The sequence below is a fragment of the Triplophysa dalaica genome, chromosome 15, assembly GCF_015846415.1.
Source record: "Triplophysa dalaica isolate WHDGS20190420 chromosome 15, ASM1584641v1, whole genome shotgun sequence".
In the NCBI taxonomy this organism is placed as follows: Eukaryota; Metazoa; Chordata; class Actinopteri; order Cypriniformes; family Nemacheilidae; genus Triplophysa; species Triplophysa dalaica.
In genome coordinates, this window is record NC_079556.1 from 9,761,887 (window position 1) to 9,780,028 (window position 18,142).

The window sequence follows — 18,142 nt, forward strand, 5'->3', positions numbered from 1 at the left end:
GTCCCGGCTGAAGCCCCCGCCACCACCACTGAATGGGTACACCGACACCATCGTCAACTCCACTCTGCCTATGACAAGGTAACCAAGCATCTGGAGGCAGCAGCAAAGAAGAACAAGAGATTGTACGACCGCACCGCTCGAGAGGCTCCTTTGTTACCCGGAGAACGGGTACTGGTGCGGGATAACCGGCGCCAGGGGAAGGGTAAACTCAGCGACCGGTGGGAAACCACCCCCTACGTAGTGGAGCAACAGCAAAGGCCTGACCAACCCGTGTACACCATCCGTCCCGAGGGTAAGTCAGGCCCTGTGAGAGTCCTGCACCGAAACCTGCTGCGTCCTTGTCCAAATTACCTGCGACAAGAGACTGAGGCGCCGCCAGCACCTGTGGCCCCTGTACCAACTTGGGTGGGCTGGCCTATGATCCGAAGGGCCCCCACTCCTGAGCCCAGGGAGGGGGAGGCCGAGGCCCCAGCTCGACGCTCCCAACGGGAGACTAGAGGAGTACCCCCTGCAAGATACGGAGAATGGGAGTCGGGACCCCGTTCTCGGGACTAGAACGGATCCGGTGGGGGAGGGTGTCACCGGGTGGCTTGATTGCTGGCCATAACAAGCGGCAGCTGAAGCGAATTAAGCTGCGCTTCATTGAAGCACGCGCTCAGGACGAGGGTGTATAAAAGAGTGGTGTTCTGGGCAAGCAAGGGGTGGTGTATCTGGGCTGGTGTGTGTCTTGACGGCGGCGCAACCGGAGAGAGCTGAAGGTTGGATGTCTGATCGGTGTTCTAGTGGGAAGAGATTACACAGCAGAGGGGAAGGTCGCTGATGTGTTCACGTCAAACTTCTGCAGTCGCCATCCTTGGAGTCATTCACCCTACAGCAAGAGGAGAAACAGGTCGACTAATCACTGTGGAGATGAAGTGAGTTTGCAGTGTCTGAGAGAGTGAAATACACACGTGTGAGGATTCCTAAGAGTGATTTATGCACGAGTGTGGTGAGGTCTAACGACTGTGTTTCTCCAGAAACTGAGATGAATGACAATTGACGTCTGCATATGAAGATCCTTTTTAATTGATCTGCCTAAAGCTGTGTTCAGGTTTTCCTTTGTGCCCGGAGTGGCGACGGACTCAAGCTGAGCTTGAACTCCGTCGTTGTCTGTCCCTCGGGGAAGAGGAGAAGTTGCTGTCCTCCCCTGGTTTGTTCTGTGAACTGACACACCAGCCGAGCCCGAACACCGTCGTTGTCTGTCCCTCGGGGAAGAGGAGAAGTTGCTGTTCTCCCCTGGATTGTTCTGTGAACTTACACACCAGCCGAGCCCGAACACCGTCGTTGTCTGTCCCTCGGGGAAGAGGAGAAGTTGCTGTCATCCCCTGGACTGTTCTGTGAACTTACACACCAGCCGAGTCTGAGCATTGTCGGCTGCCTGTCTCACGAACACTTCCGAGGAGACGAAGGAAGCCACTGTCTCACCCACGAACATTTGCATCACTGCTTTTAATGTTTTAAGTTAATAAAATACTTACCCTTTTAAATCCACTTCTTGTTGTCCGCCTCTTGGTGTCCTCGGGTGTCTGCTCCTCCGGAGTGTGGTTATTGGCCCTCGGCCCTAACATCGGTGACACAGGTGTAATTTAAGCGGTGTGATGCTAGGTATATTTCGTCCGTGTCTGAAATCATCCACTCATTTTCATTCACTTCTTCCCCATATTGTGGACAATTTAGCATTCGCTACATAGGAAATAGTGAATGAGTGAAAGAGTGCGCAAATTCAGATGCAGCTTTAGATTCTGAGATTTTAGCCTGGTTTTCAATTGATCTATACCTACAGTACAAAATGTTTACGGTTAATCTTCCACAATAAGCCTACATTCTCATCTAGTATATTACGTTTATGCATTTGGGAGACATTTTTATCCACTCGCAGTGGATTCAAGTTATGCATTTTATCAGTATGTTTGTTTCTTGGGTAACGTCTCTTCTAACTGATCCAGAAAAACACTGCACTTCTGAACATCAATCTTACTTTTAATGATCATGTACAAACGTTTTAAAGTGATAGTTTACTCAAAAATGAAAATTCTGTCATCATTTACTCTAACTCTTGTCATTCCAACCACTATATTTTGAAGAATGTTGGTAACCGAACAGTGCCAGAAACCATTCATTTCTATTAAATTGTTGCAAAATCAATCATGGAAGTATCATTAAAATATATTATATATTTTAATAATTTTTATTATGTAACTTTGTGATGTCACCATGATCCTAAGAATTCTGTGAACATTTAAATCACTGTCAGACTGAAAAGCACAGGCTACCGATGAACGCTGATTTTCTCTGTGCATAATCCACAAACACAGAAACAACTTAATTTCATGATAGAACATTAACCTGTGGCCACTCAACAGTTGGCAACAGCAAAATCAATATGATGCCCCTCTGCAGGCCAAGTATTGACATGGCAGACGGACAGCTGATATAGCACAAAGTCAGGGTCCAAAAAAAGACTCAGCACGATCGATGGATTAAATGTAGTCGTGAGAAATTGCACTAAAACCCACATAAGAATTTCGCTGTGGCAGGTGTTATGCGATTGGACAGTGTCTTCAGAAAGTACACATGGGAATAATCAGTACAATGCATCTGAATGAATATTTATATTTTGAAGCCATTTCTTTACATAAGTTTGCTTTTGTGTGGAATATCCAAGTTTAAATTAATAATGTAATTACAAAATATATAGAACGTAATGTATTAACCAACTTTTTATGTTAATTGTTTTACTTTTACTTTCAAGAAAGTGTATGAAATGATAGTCTGAAGGGGGGTAATGTACTGTATACTGGCCATGAACCCTACAAAAACAAAAAACTAAATTTCTAACTAGACTTAAATACACTGACATGTACACTTAAACTTTAAATCTCGTAATAACTATCATGTAAATTAAGGGAAAAAAGTTTGTTTGAAAAATAAAGAGTAAAAATTTACAAATTTCTAATGATGAATCTGTTTTAGCCATTAGAAGCCGGGGTCATAACTCCAGAGGGCCGAGGACACGTGGAAAATTAATTACAAGCTGATTAACTGCAAACTGACGTCACGTATTCACCACAGCGGCCGACCTCTGGAGGTCAAGAAAAAGTGAAAGGACTGCCAAGAGAATAGTAGAAGCGCAACTCTAAATTACTCTGGTAGAAAAGAGGGGTTCTGATAAAGGGCCTATCCTGCCTGACGTTCATTAATTGCTACCAAAATAATTAATTTGCCTATTAGTCGGGCATCTATCTAGAGCTCTGTGGGGGAAGCTGAACTCCTCAGTGGGGTCTGGATTCTTTCCCCTGCGGTGTTGCTGCTATCAGGGGGCGAGCTGGCTCTATTCACAATGGTTGGAACGGGATCTCAAACTGAAGCCTAAAATTTGGCCGATGTGCATTCCCGAGCACCTGCGAAGAATCTGCGAACTATTTTTCCTTGTGTCAAACACAAAATTGTCATGAATCACAGCGGCAGCTTCCGTGGGAGGAAACGGTGGTGGGTGAGGAATCGGTTTGAACATGCAAGTTATGGTCTGATCACTGATAGATGATCTCATGCTGAGACAGTAAACCTTAACATGAAGAAGCTGATCTAGGAACTGAAATAAGTTGCAAGTAGGTCAGTAGACACAGAGATTTCATGTGTGCAGTAAAATATAATCACAGTGGGCATGTATGAAATCATCTTTGTGGAAGCAATCTAGAGCATACACAAGTACAATTGAAAAGTTGTCACAAGGGTTGAATCTCAGCAGTGTTGGGTGTAACTAGTTACTAGGTAATTAGTTATTGTATTTTAATTACTTTCCCCTAGAAAAAGTAAATTAAGAGATTACTCTTAGTTTTTCTGTAATTTAATTACAGTTACTTCTTATGTAATTGAACTAAATATTGTGTAATATATACAATAGTGGAAATGACATTAAAATTATAAGCCTAACTTTAAAAATGAATGCTTTAATGTATCCTTCTTACATTTGTATACCATGTTCAGTTAATAAGAATCAATTACATTAATTTTTTTTTTATTTAATACGCCGTTTTATGTCTATCATTGAATCAGTTCTAATCAAGGTTGATGTAGGATATAGAAGGCGATTAGTAATAAGTATTAAATACTTTTTGGAGAGAGTAATTTGTACAGTTATCTAATTACACTATTGAATATGTAATTAGTAACTAGTAATTAATTACTTTTTCAGAGTGACTTACCCAAGCCTGCATCTCAGCAACTATAAGGTTTAAATAAACCAGTTTCAGATTAATCTTGTTCCGTGAATAGTTTGAATTTACTTAAAAAAATAATTTTCTAAAAATAATTGTGTTTTACACAAAAACATATAGCTTCTTAATTTTACAGATCTTGGAGAAATTCATTTGTGTGGCTGCTGTACGATGCGGCATTACTTTGCATATAGTTAAAATATGACAGCAATCCAAACTGTAAGTATAAGTACATTACCGTTACTGTAAGAGCGGTAATAGTTGTGGAGTTGAACGTTGGATCTTTGGGTATTTTCTGATACACCAATCTGTACTTTGAAATCACTCCATTCGGCACGTTCGGCTCGGTCCAGCTTAGCAGAATAGAGTAGGCACTGGAGGGACGGGCAGTGGGTCCATCCATGCCCTCCGGTTCTGCCTCCAGAGTGCGCGCAAAGGCCCAGGAGCTGGAGGCGGAGCCTTTCGAATTCTGGGCGGAGACTCTGTATTCATATTCTCTGAATGGTAAAAGGGAGTCAGAGGCATCTGTGAAATTAAGGGCACCTTCGGTCCAAATGAAGACTAGCAGCTCTTCCTGAGTTCCTATCGGTTGCCTAAAGGAGAAGAAGTTAAGATGACATTAAATATTATGACAAATCAAGGAAAAAACATAAAAAGAATACTGTTGATAAAAACATTACACTCTAGTCATTCAAATTGAAGCTGCTTGTTCTATAACGTAGTGTTACTGTATGTTGTTTAACCGTAAAACATCAAATGAAAGTACAGCTCCGGTTTAAAGCTAGGCCCAAAGAAAAACAATCAATCCAGTGGGGGTCGCAGAGAAAAGAGGCTGAAGAACACACAGAGGAGGTAAGGGGAAGAGGCAGAGTGCTGTGCTTCGCTCAAGCTTCGTTAATTCCTCCACATCAGAGGCTTGGCTTCCATGCTGCTGGAGAAAATGACATTCAACGCTCTAATGTGGCCCCTGCCAGCCCCACTCGCACCGCAACGGCCTAATCTCACCCAGCGCATTAAAATAAAACCAAACAGAGGCCGGCAGGGGACAGGAACGTCTAACACCATGGAGCTAAACTACAGCACACAGCTGGAAACAGCAGTCTGTTCGCACACACTGCAACTATAATACAAGAACTTTGGGCAAGTCAGGAAACAATTGCGTTCTTAATGCACACTGATGATGTCACTAGTTTTATAACACATTTTTTATTTTCTATTTTCCTATTAAGCTCTTCTTATAACATTAATGTAAGGTTAGGTTTTCTATCTGCACCAACAAGTCATACACTTAAAAACAAAAATGGGTTATTTCAACGGGTAAAAATGGATAAACCCAACCTTGGGGTTAAAGAAAATTGTTTATATTTAAGCCACCCGTGGGTTAAAACAACTGAGCATATTGGGATGAAAACACTGGATAAGTTAAATTATAACCCGACTATTGGGTTTGTTAATTTTTACCCCTGCTGGGTTGAAATAACCCAACGTTTTTTAGAGTGTTGTTTTTTCATTTTATTTTTTAGCCTCTTCCTTACATTTACATTTAGGCATTTGGCAGACGCTTTTATCCAAAGCGACTTACATTGCTTTATCCTATACATTTTACATAGGTATTTGCAATCCCCTGGGATCGAACCCACAAACTTGCATTGTTAACACAATGCTCTTACCACTGAGCTACATATGTGTCAATATGGCACAAATGTTCTGTTGAGTCCACTGTTGTTGTTCCCTTCCTCATATGTGACCCTGGACAACAAAACAAGTCTTATGGATCAATTTTTCGAAAATTAGATTTTTACATGAGTCGAAAGCTGAATAAATAAGCTTTCTATTGATGTATGAGTTTTTAGAATAGGATACTATCAGACTGAGATACACATTTTTAAAACTCAGGAATCCGAGAGTGTAAAAAATCAAAATATTGAGAAAATTGCCTATGAAGTTGTTAATATATAATAAGGGGCACTGTGGTAGGGCATCCATTTACAAAAATAAAGTTTTTATATATTTAAGGTACGACATTCACAGAATATCTTCATGGAACATGATCTTTCCTTAATATCCTAATGATTTTTGGCATAAAAAAATCAATAATTCTGACACATACAATGTATTTTTGTCTTTTACAAAAATGTTCCCGTGCTCTTTAAGACATTTTTTATGATCCAGGGTCACATATTTCATATTTTATTATGTTTAATCTGTATGCCTTAGTATTACAGTACGTCAAATTAATGAAAAGAAGAAAAATATTTATTTATGATATGAAGTCCAGCTGTTTTTAGGATGTAACAGTCACCTAGCGTTAATCACATAAACATCTGTATTGTCTCACCGCCAACATCTGAAACTACATGAATGCAATATAAACAGCGACATTTTGAGAAACTAATTTACAATAATTCTGTACGCCAGCAAAAGACTATCCCAGGTAATTCCTCATTCCCCTGTGTACTGTAGGTTACACACACTCAGAACAAACACCCCTGAGTAGCGGAGACTCGCTTTAAAGTCTCAGATAACCTCCAATGAGCTGAATACATACACAATAGCACATTAAAGCGATTACATTTAGCGCGGGGCTGATCGCTGGTATTAAGATGAGCAGATACAATAATACTCCAAGTCCTTTAAGCCATGTGTGAATTCTCTGCCTCATGAATGTGATGTGGGTTTATCCGCTCCCAAATCAGGGCTGAGGTGAAATCCAGTCATGCGTTCTTCGCAATGCACTGGCATCTGCGGCTATGCTAATGATATTTTCTTAAGATTTATGCGCGCTTAGGTTGATCTGACCTTGCATTTGAATGACATTGGTCAACAAGCCATGATGCCCTTGACTAAAACCTTACCATATTAGTAACATGCACACACAAAACCACAAGGAGGACTTGCTGTACACAATGTTTTTGATTCCTTGGACCAGATGTGTCGAGAAGAGATCTCGATTTGTGGTTTAATCGGATCAATGTCTGAAATCCTTCAACTCAAAACCCGTATGGTTTAAATTGGTGAAGTTTCATGTTCGGGTGCATTGTTTCCGACCATAAGGCCAATGATGGCAGCGCAATGATAGAGTTAGCATCTCCCCGGCGCACAGCTCCCCCAGTTCTCCTTGAAGAACGCAGCTGAGCAGAGCATTCTGATGTGATTGTACCATGTCAGCCAGTGCTTTATCCCCTCCGCGCGGGGCACGAGAATCACGGCATTCTGTTTCATATTGGTCTCTAACGGCAACGAATGTGCCCGGAATAATCAAAGTCAGCAGTGCGATGTCATCTTCCATTTAGAGCTGCCCATCAGCCTCTCTCTCTTCTCCTCGCTCAGATAGCACAGTCACTGATATACAGCTGATATCCACATAAGCACTCCGTACTCTATTCTGCGCTTTCCCGCTGTCAGTCATACAGAAACTGTTGACAAGTGTAACCAGCAGTGATTGGCCTGCTCACCTCAAGGTCACGGCATAATTACTGTTTGTGTTCCGCTACGTTTCCGGCCGTCTTTTCAAACATGCCCTAACATGGACACGCACATATATGTCACGCACACCCAGGCAAGCACTTCGCCGATGTTACTCTGACAAAGAAGTACCCTGATAAAGAAGTACCGGTTTAAAGTGCAATCTGACATCCTCGGTAGTGACAAAATATCTGTCCTTTAGACGCTAGCAAGATATTTTATTTAGAGACTGAACATTTTTTCTTATGTTTATAAGCAAGCATTAACAAAACTACCCACTGATATAATAATGCTTTCATATATGTTGCCGGCAGCAGTTTTATTCTATTGATCCTAGAATTGTTTAAGTCTATAGAGGGTGTGCATGTGACGTCACTTTCCCACGTGAACACCACATGAAAACACAAAAACATGTTCCTTTGAGTGGCGAAACACTCAGCAAAATGGCTGCTTAAATATTCTATGTCAGTCGTAAGTATCACCGTCAAGTCCAACTGCTTTTAATTTCAGTAAATAATTGCATGTTTCAGTCCCGGTTTCTTTGGTTTTCTCCTATTGAAAGAAACATTTTGCTGCGTGTTTTACCACTCAAGGGAACGTGTCGTGGCACTCAAGGTGGTGTGTCCCGGCATGTTCACGTTGGATACCAATTATATTTTTTGGAGCTGTGGTGTGCTGACATTACCTTGTTTTGCTTTGATGTATATGACCAATTTTAGGCATTTTTGCTGGTGATGTGCAAGCTTTTGTTTTTGTGTTTGCCTGGTCTAGACTGACCTACATCCAAAATCCAGCTTTTAATAAACCCAAAGGTGCTCGAAATGAACAACGATATAAAATATGGATACAAATGTCCAAATTAAATAAAAAAAATGCCTGAAATTGTACTGCTTACCTGTATATGAAGTATTTAGTTATAAGGCCATTGGGTTTGTGTGGTGGACTCCAGCGTATTTCAATAACACCTGCACCTATAGCAGTAAGCACTGGGGGGTCCTGAGCCAATGGAGATGCTTCAGGTGTCCGAACAGACACCCCTGGTCCTACACCACAACCATCTGCACAGGCATAGATAAAAGCAGTCTTTTAAGATGGTTAAGTGTTTTTTTTCACATCTTCTGCTTAAAGTGATATAAAAAATTCTATGTGACTTTAATTTGTGTAAAACAAAAGAAGATATTTTAAGGAAATGTCTTGGTGGTTTTGTGCCCATTCAATGGAACTCAATGGGGGCCATTGTTGATTGGTTACCAGCATTCCTCAAAATATTTTCTTTTGTGTTCTGCAGTAGACAGAAAAGGTTTGAAATGACAATAGGGTCAATTTTACTTTAATGTAATTCCTTTATGTAAGAATACTTCCTGTTTGCACTCTCTTATTTGACCATTTCCCCAGCAAATACATTTCTAATGTCTACCTTACATGATTAATTTGTTAAATATTGTCTCTGTCCTGGTGTTTATTGTACTGTATTGGTTAGGTGTCAGGTGAGCACCTGGCTGACAGGCCTGAAGTTGAATGTGGTATTCGGTGTATGGGTCCAGTCCCTGTAGCAGCAGGAAGTGTTCTGGTCCAGCCCGGCGAATGAGGGGTCGCTCTGTGCCCGCATTAAGCAGGATGTTGTATTCCAAAGGTGCACTTGAATTATATACACCTACAAAAAAAACACAAAGAAAGGGTCAACAACTGATATCCACAGCCAATAAGCAGACGATAATTCTGCTCATTTAAGCAAGTGTAAACATGTCAAAACGTGACCTAAATGTATGTAAGAATCACTAAATGATGTTGCCAACACTCAAGCAGTTCAACCTGTCAGAAATCACATTGTATGAAGAGCCATGTGAACTCGTTATTCTTTTTTAAGTGCAAACAGTGACAGAAACTGTGTTTGTCACTCCTGGAATCTTTGCCCTTGATTCAACATCCTTCTGGGAAACCAGACGCTTCCCCAGCCGACCGGCGTCCGAAACACACGCCCACGCACACAATCTCCTGTAATACATTTGAACTTAAGGATGGAGAGTCGCGGCATCCATGCTTTGTTAATATTCCCATCACTAGCGCCTTTCATAATTTACGGCAACTGGAGCCTGATAGGTTATTCAACATTTATGAGACCAGAGATGTATTCAGAATGGGCTGATTATCTTTACAAATGAAAAAGTTAAATTATTCAACTTCCTTCATTGCCGTCTCCCCGAGCAGATGTAGTCTTTTGCCAGAGATACAAAAACCCGCTGGAATTAGACAACGCTTTGATCAAAGCTTCCTGCCTAAGAAGTTCAATCGCGCAGGTCCCTAAGTTCTATTATTTACAACTAATCACCGACTTTGGAGTTTTTGCACTTTCAACTCGAATGAGAGTCTAATAAGAAATAATGGCACAAAGGAAAGAAAAAGGAACATGCCATCAGATCTGATTCATCAAGCACAGGTGCGGCTTAGAAACCGCATCTGGTTTCTGCATTCGGACTTAACCAAGCGTGAGATATTGTAGTTTGAAGCCATAGATTTTTCGCTCGCCTCTCACGGAATGTAAAGTCAATAAGAGATTCGGGCTATGTAAATGTTTTCTGTGGGTATCAGGACTGTTTAAGGGCTCTTATGGGGTAATTGAGGTTGTTTAAGAGGACCCTCTCGCTGGAGAGACCCCTAATGGGGCAATAATAGCAAAAGATGGAACATCTAAGGCAGACAATCAGGACTGCTTGAATGTAGCCTATGAAATCACTCTTGAGAGTGGGAAAACGTGCACGCACACCTTCTTGAAGGAAAACAAATGTGCATACAGATTTGAAAAGAATGCATTCACACAGTTCTGACAGCTACAGGGGGTGGTTGGTGTGAGCGTGCAAAACAGCATTCTGGCTGACTGGCAAGGAATCTATGTACTGTCAGCCCGCAACACGGTCACAGAGCAGCAACGGAGAGAGAATTTACATTGGCTTGCCATGTGGGGGGCGCTCGGGCCATGTGTGGGGGGATGCGCCAAAGAGCCCAAAGCTTCAGCCTCACAGTGTAAACACAGAGACAGATTGATTAGATGAGCTTATGGGCTGCAGTCTGTAATAGAAATGATGAGAACCACAAACAAAACTACAGCCATCCAATAGAGAAGGGATTTTTATTAAAGTAAATTCAAGTTTTTTATTTTAGAACCAACCTATAAACGGATTCAAAGCATATAAACAAACGTTACTGCGCATGAGCACTCTAGTGTCTCTTCACTTCCGGTACTGCATTTAAAAGAATAGAGTCGCTTTAGAATATTTCTGATAACAAGAAAAAAATTAAAAACACAAGTAAATTACATTAGCTAGCAAGTTAAAATGTCTAGCTAGTTTTTTGGGGGGTTACCAATGAACCGTTACTTGGCTACACTTAAATGCACATAGCTAACCGACCCATTCAACCAATTGTTTATATAATAAAATGAATATACAATAAAATATTAATTAAATCTAATATAAATAGTTTACTTACAGCATGAAAATATGATTAAATATCACAATTTGGACTTGACTGGTTTTAACATTTACCAAAACAACCAAATGAGAATTAAAACAACTTAAATCAAGCGAAGTTTTTTGCAAATTACTTTTCTCTACATAATATGACACTAATGTCAAAATATAATAATAATAAAATAATGTAAAAAAACATTCTGTGAAAATATAACAAATGATATCTGTAATATTTACCAAGGCCATGTCAAGGATTGAAATGAATGTTTAGGAAGCCAACTTCTGGCTTTTTTATAAAATATGAATTATAAAATGAAATTACCATGAATGTAATAAAATTAGTGGTGGGCATAGATTAATTTTTTTAATCTAGATTAATCTAGATTAATTCCAAAATTAATCTAGATTAATCTAGATTAAAATGGCTCATTTGAATTCTGCCGAAGGCATTCAGAATATGTGTGCTACCCAAATAATGACTAAAAGTAAGTCTTTGAGAACGGGTTTCTCAAGCCAGGTGGCGCATTAGACCAGGGGCTCATCTCCTGTTTCCAAAATGCATCACAAACTGCTTGAGAAAGCTGTTCTACTATGATAATTGGTGATGAAAATTAAATTATGTTCAATAAGATGAACTTGTGTTTACTTCCGCATTAGCTAAGGGATGATTTGTGTTTAGGTGGTACTTGAGACTGGAAGAGCTCCTACAGTACATCTACATTTAGTCATTTAGCAGACGCTTTTATCCAAAGCGACTTACAAAGAGTGAGGGAGCAACAAGCGATATGTCATACAGGAGCCATAATACATTAGATCTCAATACAAAGTTACTGGTTTCAACTAAAGCTAGACCAGAACCTGTTGAGAGAAAGTTTTTTTTTTAAACCAATTCCGCATTGCACAAGGTGCAAACAACCTTAGTCTTGTCGATGTTTCTATTGGGAAGCTTCTTAAAAATTAATATTCCCTGAAGCAAACCGGGCGGCTTCATAGCTGCATCCATGTTAGCACGTCACGTTTGATGCGGTAATTTCACAGTAACGTTATGTTGTGTTCAGACCAAACGCGAATGGCGTGTCAAGCGCGAGTGATTTATATGTTAATGCAAAGAGCCAATAGACCTACTTGCTGCGCGAATGAAGCCCTGGTTATGAGATGATTAGGCGGCTTCTGCTTCCGCGAATGACACGAATCACGCGAGTTGAAAAATCTCGTTCTCGCCCCGTACAGTGCTGTTAAGCTGGTATACATCCGCGCTAAAATATCAAGGTGAAAGTCATCATAGCTTGCGTAGTATAGACCCAGCTCCCAACCCAACTTTGAGAATAGATTAACGGCGACATTTTTTTTATCGCGCGATAAGAGTCTCACTGCGTTAACGGCGTTAACGGCCCACCACTAAATAAAATCAAATCAAATATTTGAATTAAATAATAAAAATAATAATACGGTGTCTTAATGAAAACATGAATTTCAGCAGAATCATTAAAATAATTAATTTCACTATTATAAATGAAAATTAAAACACAAAATCTATTGTGTACAGCGATAAACACACATTACCTATTTTTGTCATTTTTTGGCTCTAAATATTTTGATGCTTAACCTCATAATTACATTATGACTACTTGAGCCTGACTTTAGCCTGGATTTCAGAAAGAGGGCCATAAAACTGTTGACCGACACTTAAGTGCTATACACCAAGAAAACCTAAGCATAAAAATTTGTAGCGAGATACCCTTTCAGGGTTGGAGCTTGCTTTTCTAGTACATGGGTTCAAGTGAGACCTGGTTTGAGTACAATCAGAGAACCTAAAATAAACAAATACATTCTAGTCTACAATGTATTACAGACCTTCTGTGAAACACCTGAAGAATTACAAAAAGTCTAAACTTGATCTCAGCTTTTTGGGGCTTTAAAAGGAGAGCACCACACGAAGCAGGACAAAATTCATTAAATTAATAAAAATAACAAGCAAGCAAACAAACAAACATATACATGTCGTCTGTCAGGTTCCAGACAATTGTAAATAATCTTCATGAGTACATAACATCCCATACCTGAACTTCCCCTTAACTCCACAGCAACAGCGGAACGAGAGAATGAATGGGACAGTGATGGGAGAGCATACGCAGGTGAAGGGCGAGCACATTACACACAACTCTCCATTAAATCACACAAGATGTACAAAAAGCCGTCACTTAGGTTTGAATGCTAATTGATTGGTGGGAGCCATCTACGTCCGGCCCGCACTGATGCATGTACACCGCTACCATGTTGGGCCCCTGCTAAATTACACCCAACGTTACTCATAAATCCCCACCCCTCGTGCCGTCACTCTCCCGTTCCCGAGCGGGGATAAATCAGCCTTGCATGAGTGCTAAATAGAGAGCCTGCATAGTGTATTAGGTTGTAAACATTACCTGGGGGTGACCAGGCAACAAAGATGGAGCGGGGGCCACGGAGGCTGACATTATACGGCTGAGGAATCCTTCCTGGGGAAGAGACGGAGGTCTGAATGACGTACCCCTCGCTTAGGCTGCTGCCCCCACCCGTGGTGGCCTCCAATTCGTACACGTACCTGCGGAACAAAGACAGATAGGGGATAAATAAGTAAACCACGAAACTAAATTATGCTATTAGCTTAAAAGTCTCCTGTCACAGAAGTTAAATTCGCCTCTGTTTCGGTAATTCTCCATTTCAGGTGAGAGTCGATGCCGCGTTTAATAATTCATTGTACGCAGGAGAGGCGGGCGCATTGATTCTGCCATTAAGTCATGTCTTTCACAGCAAGCGCAGTTTAGTTTGAGGATGCTCGTCTTTCAACAGAGCGCTGAGAAGACGCTAAAGACCAAATGTTGTTGTGTACTGTAAAAGCACAAATGCAAGCCAAACATTTGAATCTTTCTTAATGTCAAACATATTTAGCAGTCATAATAAAAATGATAAAACACAACAATTGACCGATCTGAATCAAGTATTTCAGGGAGTTATTTTGTATATAAAGCTTTGGTAAAAACTTAAAGACCATTTAAAATTTCCATTTAATCAGCATTTCTAGATGTATTGTTGCCATTTCTGGCAAGTGTCTGTTGAATTTCAGCAAAATCAAACCTCAGGAGTTACATAAAGTCACCCAACAGCAATGTGAAATTACTTACAGCATGAAAAGACACGTGAAAACTCTGATAAAATCATGATAATCTTATCACATAAAGAAATGGTTTCCTAACTTCCTAAATACAGTGCAGTCGTGGCCTAATGGTTAGAGAGTCGGACTCGTGTAGGTTGCCGGTTCGATTCTCAGGGCCGGCGGGTAACGACTGAGGTGTCCTTGAGCAAGCACCTCACCCCCACTTGCTCCCCGGGCACTGCAGTGATAGCTGCTCACTGCTCCAGGTGTACGTTTGTTCATGACTTGTTGTGCGTGTGTTTACTATCACTATTTATAATGGTCACATTTTGGGTATGGGTCACCATATCTGACAAATAGGTCATTTTCCATACATAAACATTACTTGTTTACAATATTAAAAGTTTTTAACTTGCACCCATTGACTTGCATTGGTTTTTGGTCCATAATATAGAAGTGAATTGGGTGCTGTCTGGTTACCAACTTTAAATAAAATATCTTCTTTTGTGTTCTGCGGAAAATTTTCTGCGGTTTGAAATGACAAGAGGATAAATGATAAACGAATTTTTATTTTTGGTTTGACTATCACTTTAATATTTTTATTTATATCTAAATATGTATACTATTATTTTATTAAGCTTCTGATATAAATGGAGCGATTACAAAAAGCAACAGCTAAACAGCCTACGCCTTTTAATTTCACTTTTACATTAGACTTGATTCATTGGAAAAGTCTCCACCGGATCGATACGATGTGATACTATTTAACAGATGACACTGTTAATGCAATGCTGATCAGCCCCTTCACTGTGATCTCTGAAAGGCGTGACAGATGCTCCGGACGCACACGCATGTGAATAGAAAGGGACCCGTGTGCGTGCGCATGTATTAACGCTTGATGTGGGTTATAAAAACACTCTGCAGGAGGCTTTTCCTTACAAACATGACTTCACAAGATAGATTTGCCTTTTAAACAGAGATGGGTGTCAGTGCAAAGGTCTGAATAAGCAATGTATGCGGGTCATGTTCAACATTAAAGGCTTTTAATTTGCCATAAACTCCATAGCCAGCCATTAATACCTCCACATTAACTATTGTTCCAACAGTATCCCTTTAAAATAGTCACATCAGTCATTATATACCACGCTCATCACGCGCAATAAAAGCTTTGGAGAGGCATATTTATCAGAGAGCGCTTAACACACACACACATACACTCGAGAGGTAAGAGACCAGCCATACAGAAACAGATGCCGGGTGTATACGTTGCATACTTTAAGTCAAATAAACACAAAGTGGCGAATCAAAGGTGGTGGTGAGCCGCTAACCTGTTTCCCCAGAGGGAGAAAGGTTAATATTTCACTCGTCACAGAGACTTTCTACGATGGTGAGGTAAGTGACAGCTAATCAACATTGTCATAAATAATCAATGAGCAGGAGTGCTAGCAGAACACCCCCCCCAGGCTCACGGTTAACTGTTTCCCCACATCAGACTATAGCTCTCCGGATAATGAAGCACTCGTCCGCCTTTGTAACGCTCCTTATTGAGCTAAATTGGAAGAAGAGAGGAACGGGGAATAGCACAGAGGAAGGGAATTCCTTTTGGCAGGTCATCTGGAATTATGGCAAATTACACGGCATGGCTATCCCGCGGATAGTCTGTATTAAGCTAAACTAGGGAGGTCATGTGACTGAATGACCTGTCCAAACTGTCCAATCAGTGGACACAGATAGTTTTGACTGTTTAAATCATATAGAAATAGATTTGCATACTGAAAAAGGGGTTAAAAAGATATTGCTTTGTCTCTCTCTGTATAGATATAAAAATGCACGGAACAATCTCAGAATCACTGATTGTAAAATAATGAAACAAACAGATTTATCCTGTATCTTAAGCAGCTTATGAGACTGAACCATTGCAAATATTTACACAATATATTGTGCAAACTAACTCATTATTTATCACGGCGTGCCTCTGTGCATTTTTGGATTACAGCCGACCAACAGATTTGCCAGATGCCAAGATATAATTATAAACAACAAGACATTGGTGAAAAAAAAGAATTTCTGTAACGTATCAAAATATATTTATATCTTTTTTTGCAGACGTATTATTTTTGTCCGATGATCATCTAGGTTATATTTTTAGTTATTTCATACACAGCTAAACCACAGCCATCTTAAAAGTTACTTTTTTTATACCTTATGTTAAAAAAAACACCTTATGCCAATTTGTTAGACTCTTTGACCTCGGTCTAGCTGTGTTTTCATCTTACATAACGTAAAAGATGTGCTGAATGGGGTCAGGAGAACCCAAAACAGGTCAATTTACCCAAAGCATCCTTAAAGGGATAGTTCACCCAAAAATGATAATTCTGTCACCATTTCGTTCAAACCAGTAAAAGTTTCTTTCTTCTGCAGAACACCAAAGAAGATATTTTGAACAATGTTAAAACTGAACATCGGTGGTACCCATTCACTTCTGAAACCTCAAAGTCAATGGATTCTGCTGTTGCTTGGTTACTTACATTCTCAAAGTTAAACGCGACATAAATTAAACTTTCATATTTATTCCTGTAAGAGCCTTTTAGTTCTGTCTCCATCAACAGCAGAAAAGTTCTGGGTAGCTGTGCTATCCCGGGTCACGGGGGAACTCGATCAATGCGACTTTCCGAGCCAGCGCTGCTCATTGGCTGGCCTCCCTGCTCGCTCCTCTTAAAAACTTTTAATGATTTGGTATCAGAGAGGGTCTGTTACCAAAGAGCTCTGTTATTGTAGAGTCCCTGGATTCTTTAAGACACACATAGGATTAGATGGCATCGATCATCAAGTGCTAATGGCTCATAGATAGAACCTGGTGTTGGGCTGAAGGCCAGCGTCTGTGTAGCTCGTCTCTTCTCCGTCGCTGCTGAAGACGACCACTCCGTCACGCAGCAGCCGATACCTGGAGATTAGGCCGTTGGGTTTGAGCGGCTGGCTCCAGTACAGCTCCACTGCTGAGGAGTTCACCTGTATGTGCCTGGGAACTGCCCATAATTCTAGAGCGATCAGAGATTAAGAGACAGATGCTTGAAAGAATGCCAGGATGACACATTTAATTTTTCTGTATAATGTAGTACATAGTTTTTTTTTAAACTCTGTGAAATGTTTACGTGTTCTGTTCCAGTACAGAAGACTTACAGAAGTGTAAAAAGATGTTGGTAATACAATTAAAAACGGTGTGTATGGAAATTCTCTCCATTTCTCTCTCTCTCGCCAAGATACACACATACACATGCAAACACACACACACAAATATATCTTACTACCTTAAAAATCAATGTCACTTTATGTAATTCTATAAAAACTTATGAGAGGATGTGATGTGTGTTAGTGACTCAATATCCATGTTTGTGTGAGTGAGTGCATTAACCTGCTGGTGCATCTTCCAGCGTGTGGCCCATAGATGGCTGACTTGCTCCGCAGCCAGCTGCAGTGCATGCCACAATAATGAAACTGTAGTTGGTGTGGGGCTGCAGACCTAAAAATACATATAGTAACAATGCCTTAAACATGCATACTAGATCACACAAGTACTTCTAATGTTTGATTAACAGATGACAAACATACCGTACATGATGATGTGACATAGCAAAAATGTATTAAAAACAGCTGTTATAATAAACTTTTTTATTAATATTAATAAACTATCTTATATAATAAATCATTTTATTAATATTTATAATATACAATAATAATGAAGATACATCTCTCTTATGCTAGTTTTACACATTTATTCGTCAACTAACCCTATTATGTTTGTGTGTGTGTGTGTGTGTGTG

General features: G+C 40.2%; 1 protein-coding gene across 1 annotated transcript in view; it reads right to left on the reverse strand.

The window, feature by feature from the left end:
* Positions 1-18,142, reverse strand: part of ush2a (Usher syndrome 2A (autosomal recessive, mild)) — a 202,067-nt gene that overhangs the window by 26,410 nt on the left and 157,515 nt on the right. The window contains exons 56-61 of the mRNA XM_056768674.1: positions 17,734-17,841; positions 17,176-17,359; positions 13,612-13,769; positions 9,217-9,375; positions 8,617-8,779; positions 4,495-4,849 (exon numbers count right to left, since the gene is read on the reverse strand). Of these exons, the coding sequence (XP_056624652.1) occupies positions 4,495-4,849; positions 8,617-8,779; positions 9,217-9,375; positions 13,612-13,769; positions 17,176-17,359; positions 17,734-17,841 (1,127 nt within the window). The remainder of the gene's footprint in view (positions 1-4,494; positions 4,850-8,616; positions 8,780-9,216; positions 9,376-13,611; positions 13,770-17,175; positions 17,360-17,733; positions 17,842-18,142) is intronic.